The 16153-nt window shown below is 33.6% G+C and overlaps 1 protein-coding gene across 1 annotated transcript; it reads right to left on the bottom strand.

The window, feature by feature from the left end:
* Nucleotides 1-5828: 5828 nt before the first annotated feature.
* On the bottom strand, nt 5829-16097 carry LOC131934050 (uncharacterized). The gene is made up of 5 exons (XM_059290457.1): nt 16070-16097; nt 15336-15536; nt 8925-9158; nt 7306-8278; nt 5829-6799 (listed from the first exon to the last, which is right to left on the bottom strand). The coding sequence occupies exons 3-5, from the start codon at nt 9105-9107 to the stop codon at nt 6285-6287; spliced, it is 1671 nt and encodes a 556-aa protein (XP_059146440.1). The 5' UTR covers nt 9108-9158; nt 15336-15536; nt 16070-16097; the 3' UTR covers nt 5829-6284.
* Nucleotides 16098-16153: the final 56 nt, after the last annotated feature.

Genomic DNA, 16153 nt, shown 5'->3' with positions numbered 1-16153 from the left:
TCCCCCCCCCCCCCCCCCCCCCAGACAAAAAAGTCTGGAAGAAACACTGGTGATGTTTCAGTCGGCTAATCAACATTTTAGAGGTTTTACCGTACTAATTTTACATATGTTTTTGTTATTTTTTCTCACCAGTTATAAAATCGATGCAAGCGAAGCTGTTCTTCACCACTATAGACGCTGCCCCGATGACGTATGGCCCACCTGTTTCCCAGAGACAATCAAAGATAACATCATGACCAGGTTCAAGGACCTGTATCCTCGCGTACTTAAAGTAAGGGAAGCTACCAATACAAAACCGCAGTGGAACGTAAACAGATAACAGTTACCTTTCCTAATTTAAACTATATTTAAGCGAACGCTAAATAACATTTATTATGTTACTATATTCGTGGATAGGAAATAATAATTAGTTGGTTGTACATTACAGTATTTCAAAGATAACAGATTTCTTGTTACTGGAAAGATAATTTAAAATACTACTGCCATCTGTAATACAGATTTATGGCATCTAAAAATTCTATAAACTATAATATGTTTATAGGTGTATGGTAGTTTTATATTAATGTAAGAAAACATTATTCAGTAAGATCCGTCAATGCCTAAACTCAGCCTTGTCCATGTACGAGACACCTGATCTCCTAGTCAATTTCCATTTAAACATGACACTATATTTTGCAATTGTCCAAGTTTAAAATATTTTTTTTTATTTACATGCTGCTTGTTGGCATACAGGCAAAGCTATAACTAAGGTGCCTTTTTTGTATGATTGTAGAATTTCTGTTTTGTTTTGTGCTGTTCAGAGAGAATAAGATTTTTTTTTTTTTGGCAATGCTTATTGTTGTCATAAAATATGCCTTATTATATTGCTAAGATATATTAAAAAATAATAATGATTCGCCAATAAAACATAAATGTTATAATATTGTTATATATTGTTTTTAATTAAAATTACTGTGATTTTAAATCGAGACATTCCTTAGTTGGTATATTATTGTAAATAGATAAATATATTTTACTAATTTTTTTTTAAATAACCTTTTAGATGTGTAGCTCATGTAATTTTTTAATTACAATTTGTTTAATTAGCAATCTGCTGTTAATATCATTTTTTTGTATTATTCTAATGTTATTGTTAGTTGTTCTTTTTTTTTTATACAATGTAGATGTATTGGTTAAATTTTTCTTTTAAAAATCTATAAGATTTAAATACCTTTTCTTTGTGTTTTAAGCAATATATGAATGCAATAAAAAAAAGTAAAAATTCTCCAGTTTATGTAGATTTTTTTTATTGTTTTAAATATATATATATATATACAGTTTACAATGCATATATATAATATTCTAACACTGCTTTTTTGCTAAAAATTTTGAACTTATGTTAACGTTTAAATCCAATTTTCTCTTGTCAGTGGGTAAAAAACTATGTACGTGCCTATATACTATATTATTTTTTATTTATTGTAACCTGATTAGTTAAAATAGTCCAGTTTTTTGCCAAAATTTTGTGGTTCATCCATTGTTTCTTTCATTCTTTCAGCCATTCTCCAGGGGGGGGGGGGGAGTACTTAAATTCTAGGGTGGGGTGGACATTGGTTAAAGTATATATTTTGTAGAACAATTCTATTTTATTGGAGGGGGGGGGGGGGAGAGAAGTGCTTTCTGGAAGAAAGTCTAGATTAATCTGTTTGGGATGTATCTGAACACAGTTGGGTAGAATGAGGTTTGAGAGGGGATTGACATGAGATTTTATAAATCTGTGTTAACTCCTCTAAAACTTACGCTGTATTCCTGAATTCTGTCCTGGCAACTCACCTTGAAATCTGCCAATCATAACTTGTAATAAAGAAATGTAATGCACTGTCATGTAATAGCCATAAAACAGGGAGGTAACTTTTCAAGGTTGGGTATGATGGAGGGAAGTAAAAACTTGTACTATTCAGACCTTTCTCTTTGCAGTTTTTGTGTAAATCACAGCCAGCATTTAACTGAGTCAACCAATTCCATACTGTTTGTATATGATTCATGCTTTACTTTTAGTAAAAGATCACTCTGTATAATCTGGTTAATATTTTAGTTCATTGTGCATACATTATTTATGAAATCAAAAGTAACCAATGCAAGATAACTCTATGTTTTAAAATACTTTTTATTAAAGCTTGATATTTTTACTAGGAGATGATTGTACTTGTGAAATTTTTTTAAAATTCTCTACAATTATGTTTATTGGCTTTTAATTAAAACAATTTTCAAAAATCTATTGTGAACATTCACCAAATATATATATTTTTAAACTAACTTTAATAATGTTTTTAAATTTAATTTTAGACAATTTTTATGATTGAGTTTTCCAGGATAAATTTGTTTAAATTGTCTAAACTAATTTTTTTTTTGGTTAATTTTTACAAGATAAATTTGTTTAAACTAAATTAAATGTCTAAAATTGCTTTTGTTGTTTTTGAAGTAACACTTTTCACATGTTTATTGTTACATATTCTACAAAAGGGTAATAAATATAGCAAGGTGAAAAACTTTAAATATTCGAGCTGATTCTATGTCAGTGTAGCCTTCCAATGCCACTTGTTCCGATTTCACATACTATTCCATCCTCATGGCTATTCATGATCTCGATGTTGTTTTATAAAGAATGTTTTTTTATATTCTTTATTAACATCCTATAACTTGTGAATAGTCAGTACTTTCTCCAACAAACCTAACAACAGAAAAAAATAAAAATTTTAAATGTAGTTATTTATTTTTTAACCTGGTGGTTCATAAGTCAGATGAAGTAAGGTTCTCCTTATTCTGTGACAATGGCATATGAAGTAATAGTTAGCACTAGCTCCAGCCACATTTACCGTCCCGAATTAAAGCAGGTACACATTAGAGCTGGGTGGACTCAGAAGTCCAACTGACTCAAGATTTTCACATTAGCAGATCCTCTACCATCCAGCAGTCTCGCATTCTTTTCTTTACTCTTCATCTGCATTTCTTTCAGACTTTTTTCTCCGGGGAGAAGAAACTTCATTCTTCTCTTTACTTTAGTAGTAGATGAGTTAGGTTTAGGATTGTCAAATAAAGCTTTATGCCAATTCAAAATATCAAATTGCAAGTGTTTTTTTTTTCTGTTTTTAGGTTAAACATAGTACTGACAGGCATAATTGAAGCAATAAAGTTTATGGGTGCTAAATTTGTTACTTTATACCTGTTTTTTATACCATACGTTCCAGTATGTACTTTTTTCTTTGTCACAATTTTATTTTACTGTTTAAATATGTTGTTCTAATATAAAAAAAATAATTGCATTTTTAAAATAACATAAATGCATTTTTTTTAAATATTGACATACCCATTTTATTAATAAAAAAAATTTTTCAAGTTTGTTTTATAATTATATACACTGTTTCTTCTTCTTCTTCTTCGTTCTTAATTTTAGTGATTGAAGGGATCCCCCTCCAGCACAATTAAGTACATTGTTTCAAAGATTCTAATTTGTATTTATTTAGAAAATAAAATATGTATGTTAAAACTAGCAAACAGATATAAAACCTGCTTACAAGTACTGCAACTGAAAGTACTTTTTAATTTATACCTGTCTCCCAATATTATTATATGTATAAATGTATTAAACTGAATACTACAATTTTTCTTGACTGAATTTAGAATGAAACTGACAGAAGATCCCAAAGAATAATATTTATTATAATATGTATAACTATATGATATCCTTAATACTTTTTCACTTCCATATATAAATACTGAAAAAAGAAACCATTTTCTTATAACTGACTGCAGTCAACATTCCTTATTTTAATTTATAGTAAAAAATGATGTAAATTATTTCATAAATAAATCAAAAATTTGATTCTAGTTTTGTCTGGTATTCTTTTGTCACAAGAGTCAATTAACTTCAATTAACACTGTTGCATGGTTGCAAACAGTGATTGTGGCTATGTATGCTTTTGTGATTGAATTATAAAACTTAAAATCACAATCATGGTTAGTACACCTTCACTGATGAATGTATGGTGAAAGAGAGAATATATTTTCTATATAGTATTATTAAATGTTAACAAGTTGCCAGTGAATTGATAAATTAACATTATTTTGTATAAACCATCTACAAAAAGCTAATTGTTACTCAAAAACTAATAATATAGAGCTTACACATTCAATTTCATTCAAATAATTGATATAACTATTAGCTTCAAGATAATGAATGTCTGTAGGGTTATTATATTATGCACAGAATCAAAGTTTATATTATAAATGTATTTGTATTTGTGTTGTTGTTTTTTTATGGCTCAACAGAAATATTGTTTTCCCAAAAGTAGAAACAAAATATTTTAACAAACAACCTTTGGACCAAATTATCTAAAAGGTATCAAAAAACTAAAAATAAAATTACCAGTAATGAAAACTTAAGAAAACAGAAGTTTTTACAACATTTATTATATTTTTTTAAAAATGAAAAGAATTTATTTACATACTATACAAAATGTTTACAGAAATAAAATAAAACACCAACTAAATGCAGAACTGAGAATAAATATCACAAGTTATATATGAATGTGATGAACATATTGCACATATTTTAGACCAGTAAAATGGATGTCACTTGTAAAATATAACTCAATAGGTATAATTATAAGTTACTTGAACAGCAGATGGTAAATTTAAAAAGTGTAGCAAACATTTATAACTTTCACATAACAGCAGGTGGTAAATTAAAAAGTGTAGCATACATGTGTAACTCACATAAACCAGGTAATAACAGATGGATAATGTAGTTTGATTTAAACAAACAAGTTTAAGTAAGTGTAGCTCATTTTTTAAAAGTAGTGAATTATGATATTGCAGCCCATTAAAATTAGAATAATACACCCTAATGTAAGTGAAGCTTTTATAACCTGCTGGTTTAATATAGTCCAGCCCTATTAAAAAATATTACTGGCAAAAAAATATTACTGGCTTAAGGTAGTGCAGACCTTTTAAAATATTACAGGCTTACGGTATGGGAATCCAAAAAAATACCAACTAAGCATGTTGAAACTTAACTCTTGTATAAAAGCAGATACACAGTCATTATTATAAAATTAATGTAACCAATGTCAACAAAACAAATATAAACAATGCCAACAAAATCAATATAAACAATGTCAACTAAACCAGTATAAGTAAGTATCAACAAAAGCAATAAAACAAATATAAATTGTCTAACATCAGTCTTTGACCAGGATTCCACACTAATTTATCGTAGAGCTTACAAAAAAAATGAATTATTATAAACTGATTATTAATAATCTATTAAAAAAATCCAAAACTAAAATAGCCATGTAAAGTTCCAAAAACGGTAAAAACATATTCATTTATATTTACTGCACACTGTCAGTGTAATTAATTAAATGAATTAATGGTTAATGAATTACACTAATTTTTAAAAATGAAATTATGAATTATAGAGTTGAAGGGTATTAGGTGTACCTTTTTTGTTTTATTTATCACCAGCAAAACACAACCAACAGCAATTAACAGTTTTGTTAATCATGAGAAATCTCTTCGTTCTTATGTAAAAGCAGATATTGGGTCCAACCACCTTGAAAATGCAAGAACTGGGAGGATCATCAATAAACAAACCAACATTTGATGAATGGAATAATTAGTTATAGAATCACTGACTGAACAATAACACAACAATTAATTTATTTAAAAACAGTACAACAATATTTCAGTTGAATATAAATCCTATTGAATTAATAATATATAGTTACGAGCCGACCCGCAGCGTATCATACGCCGCTATTTAGTTGTTTTATTTTCTACTTTTCAGTTATTTTATAATTTGTGAATTCGACAGTACCACTGCTGTCACTGAAAATATTTGCTTTAAAACACTATCAGTAGCTCATTAAGGACGATAACCCCTACCACACCCCCCTGTGAAAGCAGCCTCCTCTTAGTTACCTCCCCTAACTTTAAAATAGTTTCAAACTAAATTATCTGCCCCTAATAGCTGTCACTAAACCTGGCTCTATGATTGTAAACATTTAGTGTGAACCACAGCTCACCAGACCATGTGGGGGTGCCTAGAGAGGAAGAGAGGGGACTGCAAGGCGGGCTTACAGCTTGGTGTTTTCTAGGGTATCCAAGAAGAGAATTATATATATATAGATACTGAGGATTTATATCAACTTGTCTGTAACCTTTTAATTCATAATAATACTTTTGGTTATTTCATATTTGTAAATTACAACCTACATGTTTCAGTATGACTAGCACATCATCACTTAACTTTGCTCCGTTTTATCCAGATTAACTCTATGATTGCTGGCCTTACTGACAAACTTAGAAAGCTTGTTGGAATCACAACTTAAATCTTCAGAATTCTGACACAGCTGATGGGCTAAACAAGCTTCTGGTTCATTTAATTGTTGTTTCACTTTCAAAACATGATCCTGCATGTTATTTTCATTAAATGGCTTAGGCAGCACTTTACTCCTGATATCAAAATGTTGGACTGTGTGATCATTTTCTAACAAAGTTTCCGAACTTGAATGACCCTTTTCTGGTGCTTGTAAAGCTACTTGTTGGCGCAGAAGCTGAAGCTCATATTCTAATTTAGCCTCCAGGAGCTTCAGACACTTTGTTCTTTGGGAAACCATCTGGATTTTCTCAATGAAGTACATTTTTTTCAGTTCTTTTAATGAACATGTTTGCTGCAAAGTTTCATCCTGAGACAGTTTCTGTTTTTTAGACGAAGAATTATAGTCTGCTTTTTTCAACACATGAGGGCTATTTATATCTGTAAAAACAACAAAATTTAGGGGTATTTTTTTTTAACAAGAATTTGAAACACAAGCAAAGGGAATTAAGTCTTGCATAACTATAGTTTTTAAATCCTCAAACTTGAGCTGGAAAGTGGTCACATGTTGAGATTAGTTTTTGTCTTAGGTTATATTGTTTGATGTCATTGCTCACAAACCTTATTGATTAACAACGTTAGTGGCTAGGCTTATTATTTAATTTACTGAAAAACATCTTTTGAGTATAAGCATGGCTGACAAAAATCAAAAATCCTTTCTTCATCCTCTAACATGAAAATGTGCATAGACCATTAACAATATTCTACAGTTGGTTAGGTAAAATATTTTACTTTCTATGCTTTGCTTTACCATATTTTAAGCCTTGCATTTTAATTAAAAAAAAAAAATAACCAAACTCCTAACCTTAACATTCTAACCATTTACAATCAATAGTGGCTTAGCTGTAGTTTAAATGTCAAATAAAAACAAAACTAAGAAAACTTACCCTCCCCTTCAGTAGGATAGTCAACCCCACCCTTGACATCAGAGATTGTAAGTTTACAACTCAAATTATCATCTTCCGAAGAATCAGAGTCTGGGTCCATATCCTCCACCTCCATCACCTCCTGGGTGTAAGGATTCAGCTGCATGAGGCGAGCTTTTGATACACACGACGTCGCATCAGCAATGTCGATTGGATTTCCATTCTTAAATCTCTTCTGTGACAGGTTCAAGACCAGGTTATCATCAGATAACTCGTAAGAACATTCGTCGTTAAGTGACTTGTCTAACGAGTTCTGATTGTAATTGTTGTTGGAGTATGGTAATTTAAGAATTGTCGTCTCTTCGTCATCCTGGTCTTTATCAGATTTCTGGCACAGATTTAAGGGCGACTGTTTACTCTCAGGCAGCATGTAAGACGAATAAAAATCCGGGTCTAAGTTTGATTTTTTTTCTAAACAATTGGCTGGTCTTTTCGACCCAGATTTCTTTTTTTTCTTAATAACTTTTTCAGATGGACGTCTCGGAAGGTCATTATTCTGCATCCCGTTTGCCCTTTTTGGTGTTGAAATTTTCAGAGATATTCCACCACTGTTTGAAACATTTTTGGTAATGCGCAGGTCAGAATCTGAGAGAGTTGGGGAACTAGGGCTGACTGGGGTCGCTGTATTGTTTAAATCAGGGACGTTTGTCAACATGGTGTTCAAAAAGTTTTTATCAGGCTTAACATCATTTTCCGCCACAACAGACCAACTGGTTTCCTCACACTGTCTCTGTACACAAAGTGGAGAGTTCAAACTGTCATTGGGTGATACGCTGTCGTTGTATTCTGTTTTTTCATCCAAGATCTTCATCACGAGATCATAATAAGGTGAAGGCCTTGCTAAACACTTTGAATTGTTGCCCTGAGCTTCTTTATATTTTTTCTCTAAAATCCGCATTCGATGCGATAAATCTTTCCATCTATGCTTTAATTCCTATAAAAGAAATTAAGATATATATAAAGTTGAAATAACTGTCATTTCAATTATTTAACTTAAATTATACAAACAGCAAAAATATATAAATGCTGATACAATTTTCAAAAAGGCATAACGGTCAATAAATATTTTATTCTACAATTAAAATACAACACTGTTTAGGAAAAAAAAAATAAAGATTGCATTTTTCTTCTTCTTTTAATATACTACCATAAAAATAGAGTGGTTAGTAATTTTAAAAATCTTAAAAATCTACGGCGTGGTCGAGTCGGTAAAGCTCATGGTTGCTAAACCGAAAAGTCTCGAGTTCGAACCCTCGGGCAGATGAGGCTCGTTAGCTGGGGACAGCCACTCTTCTAGGAGAGACAACTCCAAAATTAAACAACTGCTGCCTTGTAGTTTGTTCTTGGTTGGACAAAGGCTATGGAAGCAAATCCAAAAAGAAAAGCAGGCTGAAATCGGAGTCAATGGCCTCAATGGCGCATAACCAATTGACACGTAACGCTTAATTGTGTTGGAGGCGTGGTCGAGTCGGGCTCATGGTTGATAAATTCGAACAAAGTCTCGAGTTCAAACCCACTGGTCGATAAATCTCGATCACCTTCAACACTAATAATTAAGAACGAAGAAGAAGAAGACTAACTTTTCTTGTTCTTTCTGCACTATGGGGAACTGCATTGACTGCATCAGCAATAATAGTCCATACTTCTGCACGTTGGTGGTTACTTCCCCTACCAAATACAATGTGCTTGTACATATCCAACTGCTCTAAAAGAACCATGGTTTCTTCATGTGTGTAGTTTGGTTTTCGTATACGCCTGAACATGTCATACAGGAAAGAGAGGTTGTCTCCTTAACTTCAAACGTCTTAACAAATCTGAGGGGAGAAAAAATTAGTTACCATTTACATTTTAAGAGCAGAAAGAAATTATTCAAATGGTATTAAACAAGAAATTATTTTTACATCTAAATAATTCTATAATGATAAATAAATAGGGCAATTTTCAAATAGAATACCAAAATGAAATGAGGTGACTATCAAAGCATTTTTCCAACATTTCATATTCAACCAGAATTTTTAAGTGAGTTTAATAACCTATTATCTACTAATTATTTGAAATGCCATAATATAAAAACAGATGTTTAAATTATTACCATGAAATTAAATCCTTCATGCTCTTTGAGCCACGTAGAATAATACCATATTTGTAGCCTAATAACTTATGAGCTTTAATTTTCAGATTTGACATAGTAGTGTCCAAATATTAAGTATATTGTTCCATTTTTATTACAATTTACAAAAATGCTAAATAATGGCTAAAATTGAGTTTCTAACATGTATTAAAATGCAAAGGTGCGTGATATTACTTAAGTCTAGTCCCCCTTCCCCTTAGAAGTGTGATGTTGTTTGTCTTCCATAAAGACAAAGGCCCATATAAAAATTATTAAAATAAGTTTGTGTTAGTCACTAGTGTGTTGATCTCTAAAGGCTGGCTGGCCCTGAGTAGAGAAACACACTTGACTTAGGCCTACTAGCTAAACTAAATATTAAACACAATAGGCCTCAAGTATATTACTAGAAGGGACGGAGTGGTCTAGCGGTATAGAGAGCTGGATTGCTAGCCGTAAGTCTCGAGTTCAAATCCGGGTGCAAGTCAGTAGACCATACCTGAGTCCACCCGACTCTGATGGGTACCTAACTCACGTTAGGGAAAGTAAAGGCGGCTGAGCATAGTGCTGACCAAACTATCTCTTTAAATGCCGAGGTCACAGAAACAAGTGAACTCTACTTCACTTGCCCCATAGACCGTCAGGTTTGAAAGGGAAACTTACTTTTATATTACTAGAACTTCTAAATAAATAAATGGCTTCAAAGTGGGATTGACAAGCGGATCTTCTTTTTTATTCTAAATTGTAATGTTGGAAGAGATTTCCTCCAACACAATTAAGTATTAGGTGTCAACTTGTTATGCGCCATATAGAATAAGGCAGTTGACTCTGATTTTTGCCTGCTTCTCTTTCTGGATTTGCTTCCATAGCCTATGTCCAACCAAGTAACAGTTTTTTGATTTTGTAGTTTTCTCTCCGAGATGGGTTGTTGCCTCCAGCTATCGAGCCTCAGCTACTTGGGTGGACGGGCTTGAACTTGGGACTTTTCAGCTTAACGGCCATGAGCTTTATCGACCCAACCACGCCAACCCACTGGAGACAATTGGATGATTGCACCTTAAAGTTTAAAGCACCAAGTTGAGAAGAACCAGGTGTTTCTCATGTATCAGGCACCCTCTCTGTACAGAGATGATGAACCCAAGGAAGAGGCATCACCTATACAACTTGAGGCAGCGGCTAACTGCAGAAAGGAACCCAGAGTTTGTGATTCTATCACCCTAATGGGCTCCACTCTTGGTTGATTTTAAAGCTTTATCTTCAAGATGGGTTGCTGTCCCATCCCCAGCTAACAAGCCTCTTCTGCCTAGGGGTTCAAACTCAAGACCTTTTAATTAATAATTTAGCAACCAGTCAAACCATTCCAACCACTAAGTGTAGCTAATATTACTAATAATAAGTATAATAGTATGTAGACTTATGAGTTGACAGTCTTACTCTTGCATACTTACTTTCAATGCAGTTTCAGCAATTTACTATTAACTATAGGCCTACTTACTAATAGGCCTAACCCTAATCACCTAGTCTCTAATTTTGCTAGTAGGCTGCTAACTGACCAAAAGCCAAATCTACGACAAGCACAAATGCACACACTACAGTGACAATCACATGACATTTTATTTTAGATCTGGAGTAGTTCTATAATCTATATATATATAATTCTCTTCTTGGAGACGCTAGAAAACAAGCTGTAAGCGCGCTCCCTACCACCCCACCCCTACATGGTCTGGTGAGCTTTGGTTCACGCTAAATGTTTACAATCATAGAGCCCGGTTTAGTGACGGCTATTAGGGGCAGATAATTTAGTTTGAAGCGATTTTAAACTTAGGGAAGGTAACTAAGAGGAGGCTGCTTTCAAGGGGGGGGGGGGGGTAGGGTAGGGGTTGGGGGAAAGGAGGGGGGGGGGGGTAGTATCGTCCTTAACGACCAACTGATAGTGTTTTAAAACAAATATTTTCAGTGGCAGCATTGGTACTGTCGAATTCACAAATTATGAATTACTGAAAAGTAGAAAATAAAACAACTAAATAGCGGTGTATGATATGCCGCGGGTCGGCTCGTCTATAATAATATATATATATATATATATATATAATATCTAGATCTAGTAAAATCTAGATCTGGCTCGATTCTAGGGTACACTCATTCAGGCAACGAATATAAATTATAATAGACCCAGTGAATAGCCTCAGCTGTTCAAGATAATCTTTAATATTCTAGATCTAGAATCTAGTATTCTAGATCTAGATCTATCTAAATTATTCTAAATCTACAACTAAGTTCAACTATCTAACTAACCTAGATCTAAGTCTAAAGATTCTCTAGATCTAGTGTAGTGTGTACTTTATCACTGTGTGACTTATACTACTAACTAGACTCTAGATCTAGAATCTAGATCTAGACTAGATAGTAACACTAGTAACCAATGTTCCCTCTAAGGACCAAGAGTGTGTGTGCAAAAAATATGTTGTGTGAGCGGTGCTAAAAATGACTTGGGCAACTTTATATGTATGTTTAGGCTTGCAATTAAGCAGAGTAATGAAGGCATGCATTTTGGTAACTTAATAGTATAATGTGTAGGACTAGTGAAACGTATGCAATTAAAAGAAGATACGAATCCTATCAAAATAAAATAAAATACACAACAGAAACTTTCAGAGTTATACTTACACAACATGTTATGTGGTCGACTTACTATGTTAGTGTAATGCAATCATATGTTAATAATGTTAATACCATAACGGTAATACAAATACAACAGTTTAACATGTTAACCATTTTAAAAAGCTGACTTGAAAACAAAATTAGCTAACCTTTCAGGGGCATTTATTGCAATTTCTCGCGTCTAACCTTGCCTTGCTTCCACACCTTATATGCTTTGTTTAAATCCTCATCCTCTCCAGCATTTAGATATAATTTAATTCGCATTAGATTCTCCAAATGTGTGACTTCAAGTCTATTTCGTGCTTGCACTTTAATGCTGTTCATAAGACTAAAACCTCGCTCGCAATCAGAGCTGGATGCTTGAAAAGTACAGCATATGTCAATTAACTTTGCCAATGAGCTAAATTGTTCATCGTTTAAAGTAACTCCTGCGATTTCAGTTAGTGAATTTACTGAACCTGATTTGCGTTTTTCACTGATCTGAAATTTGAAGTCATTGTATTGCGTGATAAACGACTCTTCATTTGTTGTTTGTAACAAGTCTTTGCACTTAACGCACAGTTGTTTGATCTCTTTGACGCCAAATTCAAATGCACAATTTGTTAAACCAGTATGATCAAAAGCTGACCAAAACTGCAATTCATCTCATGGAAACCTTACATTTAAATGATCGCAGACCGATCGTATAAACTGTGTGATTTGTCTTGTGTCGATTCCTACGTTTTCATTCAAAATTTTCTTGGCATTATCATTCCAATATACATCTTCACTCAGGTATTGTGCTTCTAATTTGCGTATTTTAGAAATGCAAAATTGATGTGCTTCAATAGATGATAAATTACTTCGCTGCAACAACATTGATAAATTAGCTAATTCAGTTAATACATCATTAACGGTATACAGAGCAACTTGATACAGGGGATCTCTAAATGATCTCAAAACATAACAACAAACAGGATCATTGTAGTCTTGGACTTGTTCTTCACAGTAAGCAGCTAAAGCATCAAGATTTCTAACCAAAGAACTGACAGCAAAGTGACGTGACAACCAACGAACTTCATGAATTGGTCGAAAAGAAATTACATCCATATCATGCACCTTGGCCAATTCTTTAAGTGCGCCCTTTTTAACTGAAGATCGACTAAATAACGTGAAAACCGTGCGTAAGAGAACCTCAATATTTTTAAACAAATTAACATCTTTCCAAGCGTCAGAAAGTGTCAAGTCTTATCGATGAGCAACACAGTGCTGTTCAACAAGATGGGGGATCTTAGCCTTCAGTAAAGCAGCTAATCCCTTCCTACGGCCTAACATAACCGATGCCCCGTCTGATGTTATCATTACCATGCGGTTCATATCAAGTTGATGTTCAGTGTAGTACTGTGTTATGGCTGCCTCCAGAGCTGAGGCATCACATGCGGTAAGCTGAATTATCCCACCAAAAACGTTTTTGTAGAATAAAGAATTGACTGGACGAAATTTAAAATAAAGGATTAGCATTTTATGTACTGTTATGTCAGTACTTTTATCAACTATAAGCGTGTGGAACGATGCTACTCGAAGTTCTGCCAACTGTCTGGTATAGAAACATACTTCACCATGTGGTTATGAATCAGTTGTACCGACAGCATCGAGGCGTTCATCCTAATGGCGAGAAGAACATTATCCATTAGAATTCGAACTTGATCCTCGTTTGACCGCTGGCGCTCATTTTGTTCAATTCGTTCTTCTCGCTCAGTGTTAGTTTCAACCAGCAGATGTTTAAGACCAGTCCCATTTGAGCGGGTGTACAAAATCGCAACATTTTCTACGTGAACACGAGACAAATGACGTTTACAGTAGTCAAGCTTCCATGATTCCCAACGCTTTCCTGTGACCAATTCGTTGTCTTTGTTGGTTTTGTTACAAGTATTAGCAGCACAGAACTTACACTTCAGTCCAATCTCATCTAAATATTCATAGATGCTTCTTAATTCAACTGAAACATTCTTTGAATTTGCGTATCGGTTATTACTTTAACTTTGAGCCATTCCAGTTTAAACGAATCTCTCGCTTTTTTTTTTGCTGCATTGTACCGCTTGTTACACACATTTTTCTTTTCAACATGTTCAAATAGCACAGGGTAGTAAACTTTTATTCCTTATTTACTAAACCAGTCTGTGAATACTGAAACAGTTCGATCCAGGTGCACGTAATAATCACAAGAATTGAATATACAGTATATAAATCCTTAAACCAAACAGAGTAAAACACATCCACCTTAAGTAACCTAGAATTTGCATCTGACTTGGATAAACCGTCATAGTATCAAGGAGGTGGGTGGGGTTGGAAGGTGGGGGAGGGCAGTGACAATAGAAAATAAAACCTTGCATGGTCAGCTACTAGCCACAATCCCTTTTACGGCCAGTTTTGGGGTAAACCATTAAATCAAACAGAGGGAGTGTCACCCAGACATCACATCGGTACCCGCCCCGCTCAGTTGAGAGTTAAGTCATTAACTAGACCTGTGGTATGACAACCGAGGTCACCCCCTCCCCCAGGGGTCACAAGCTTTAAGTATCAGTTCGGTCGAGGCCCCAAAACACAAAGACTGTTCGTTTAACAAAACAGGTACTAAAAATGTCGCTTAATTCAAGCCACTGACCACAATTTTTTTTTAGTGAATCAGGCTTGCCCGACGTTATGATAATCTGTGCGCGGCATCAGAAAATGACTGCGCGGCACATTTGAAAGTGCTGCGCGGCCGCGCAGCCGCGCAGCTTAGAGGGAACACTGCTAGTAACTAGATCTAGTAGTAGTAGTAGTAACAGTACTGAAGTGTACTGAGTTAGAGTTAGGCCTGGCCTATGCCATAGGCCAGGCCTAACTCAGTACACTTCAGTATGTAATATAGATCTAGATCTATGTAGATCTATACTCACTATACTCAGACTATACTGTATACTAGTAGTGTGACTAGTGTATTATTACACCCATTAGTATGATTAGGGGCCTACTCAGTATACAACACTGAGTGAGAGTGTATTTTATAAGTATAGTTGAGTCACTCAACTTGAGTGTAGTGAAAGTGTAGATTCTACTTCTACATGTCGAAGCGTAACAGCCTACTAACAGGCGTACTAATGTTGTTGATATAATTTTTTAAAATAGCATTCAGATATATTGATCTAGAGACGTAATAAAGACACAAAGCAATAAGTAGGGTATTTTATAATCCACTTACACAGCGCCTACCCTGGATTTCCATCAATAAAACCAAAATGTATACGACCATTCTAGGTATCCTGATTGGTCACTACGCAATCGTGGTTAGTCGTTGCACCAATCAAACTGAAGTAGCCGCAAATATTTTAAGACCGGTGTACTGTTAGGCAAAATCCTTGTCCAAATTACAAACAGAATCCAAACTTGAAGACTGGGAATACTGATATTTTGCATTGATAATAATAGATATAGATTCTAAAATATACTCAATCACATCTATTTAATTCGAAACACAAATCTGCTAAATTATGGGGTGATTCAAATTTACCATTTTCATTTAAAGACATTTAGGGATTGCCGAAAGCTTAAAATAAAAATTTGGTAGGCCTATAAAGATAAACTATAAAAATAACTATAATTATTAGGCCTAATTAGGGGCCTATTATATAATATATTATATATAATAGACCTATGACCTATACTTAACTATCACTATCTAGATCTATATAGAATCTAGATTTAGGCCTAAACAATAAAACATAGCCGATCTTCAGAGAATAGGGACTATCTAAATTAATTATTCCCATATTAAGATATTTTCTATTATTTAGTAACAGCCCATACTTTTATATTATATTTAAAATAAAAGCATGTAGGCCTAAATACAGACTAGATCTATATCTAATATCTAGAATTGTAGATCTACGTTAGAAAAATATATTTAAATAACAACTTTAGGCTAAACTGTAATACTAATTTATTTAGGCCAAGCTGCGTTAAATCTTATCCATTTGCAACTGAAATAATATATGGTTCGGGAAATGACCTTTGACATTG

The sequence above is a fragment of the Physella acuta genome, unplaced genomic scaffold, assembly GCF_028476545.2.
Source record: "Physella acuta isolate Inbredline_101_S28 unplaced genomic scaffold, ASM2847654v3 ptg002725l, whole genome shotgun sequence".
Taxonomy (NCBI): domain Eukaryota; kingdom Metazoa; phylum Mollusca; class Gastropoda; family Physidae; genus Physella; species Physella acuta.
The sequence above is the reverse complement of the archived record's forward strand: the minus strand, read 5'-3'. Positions and strand labels throughout refer to the sequence as shown.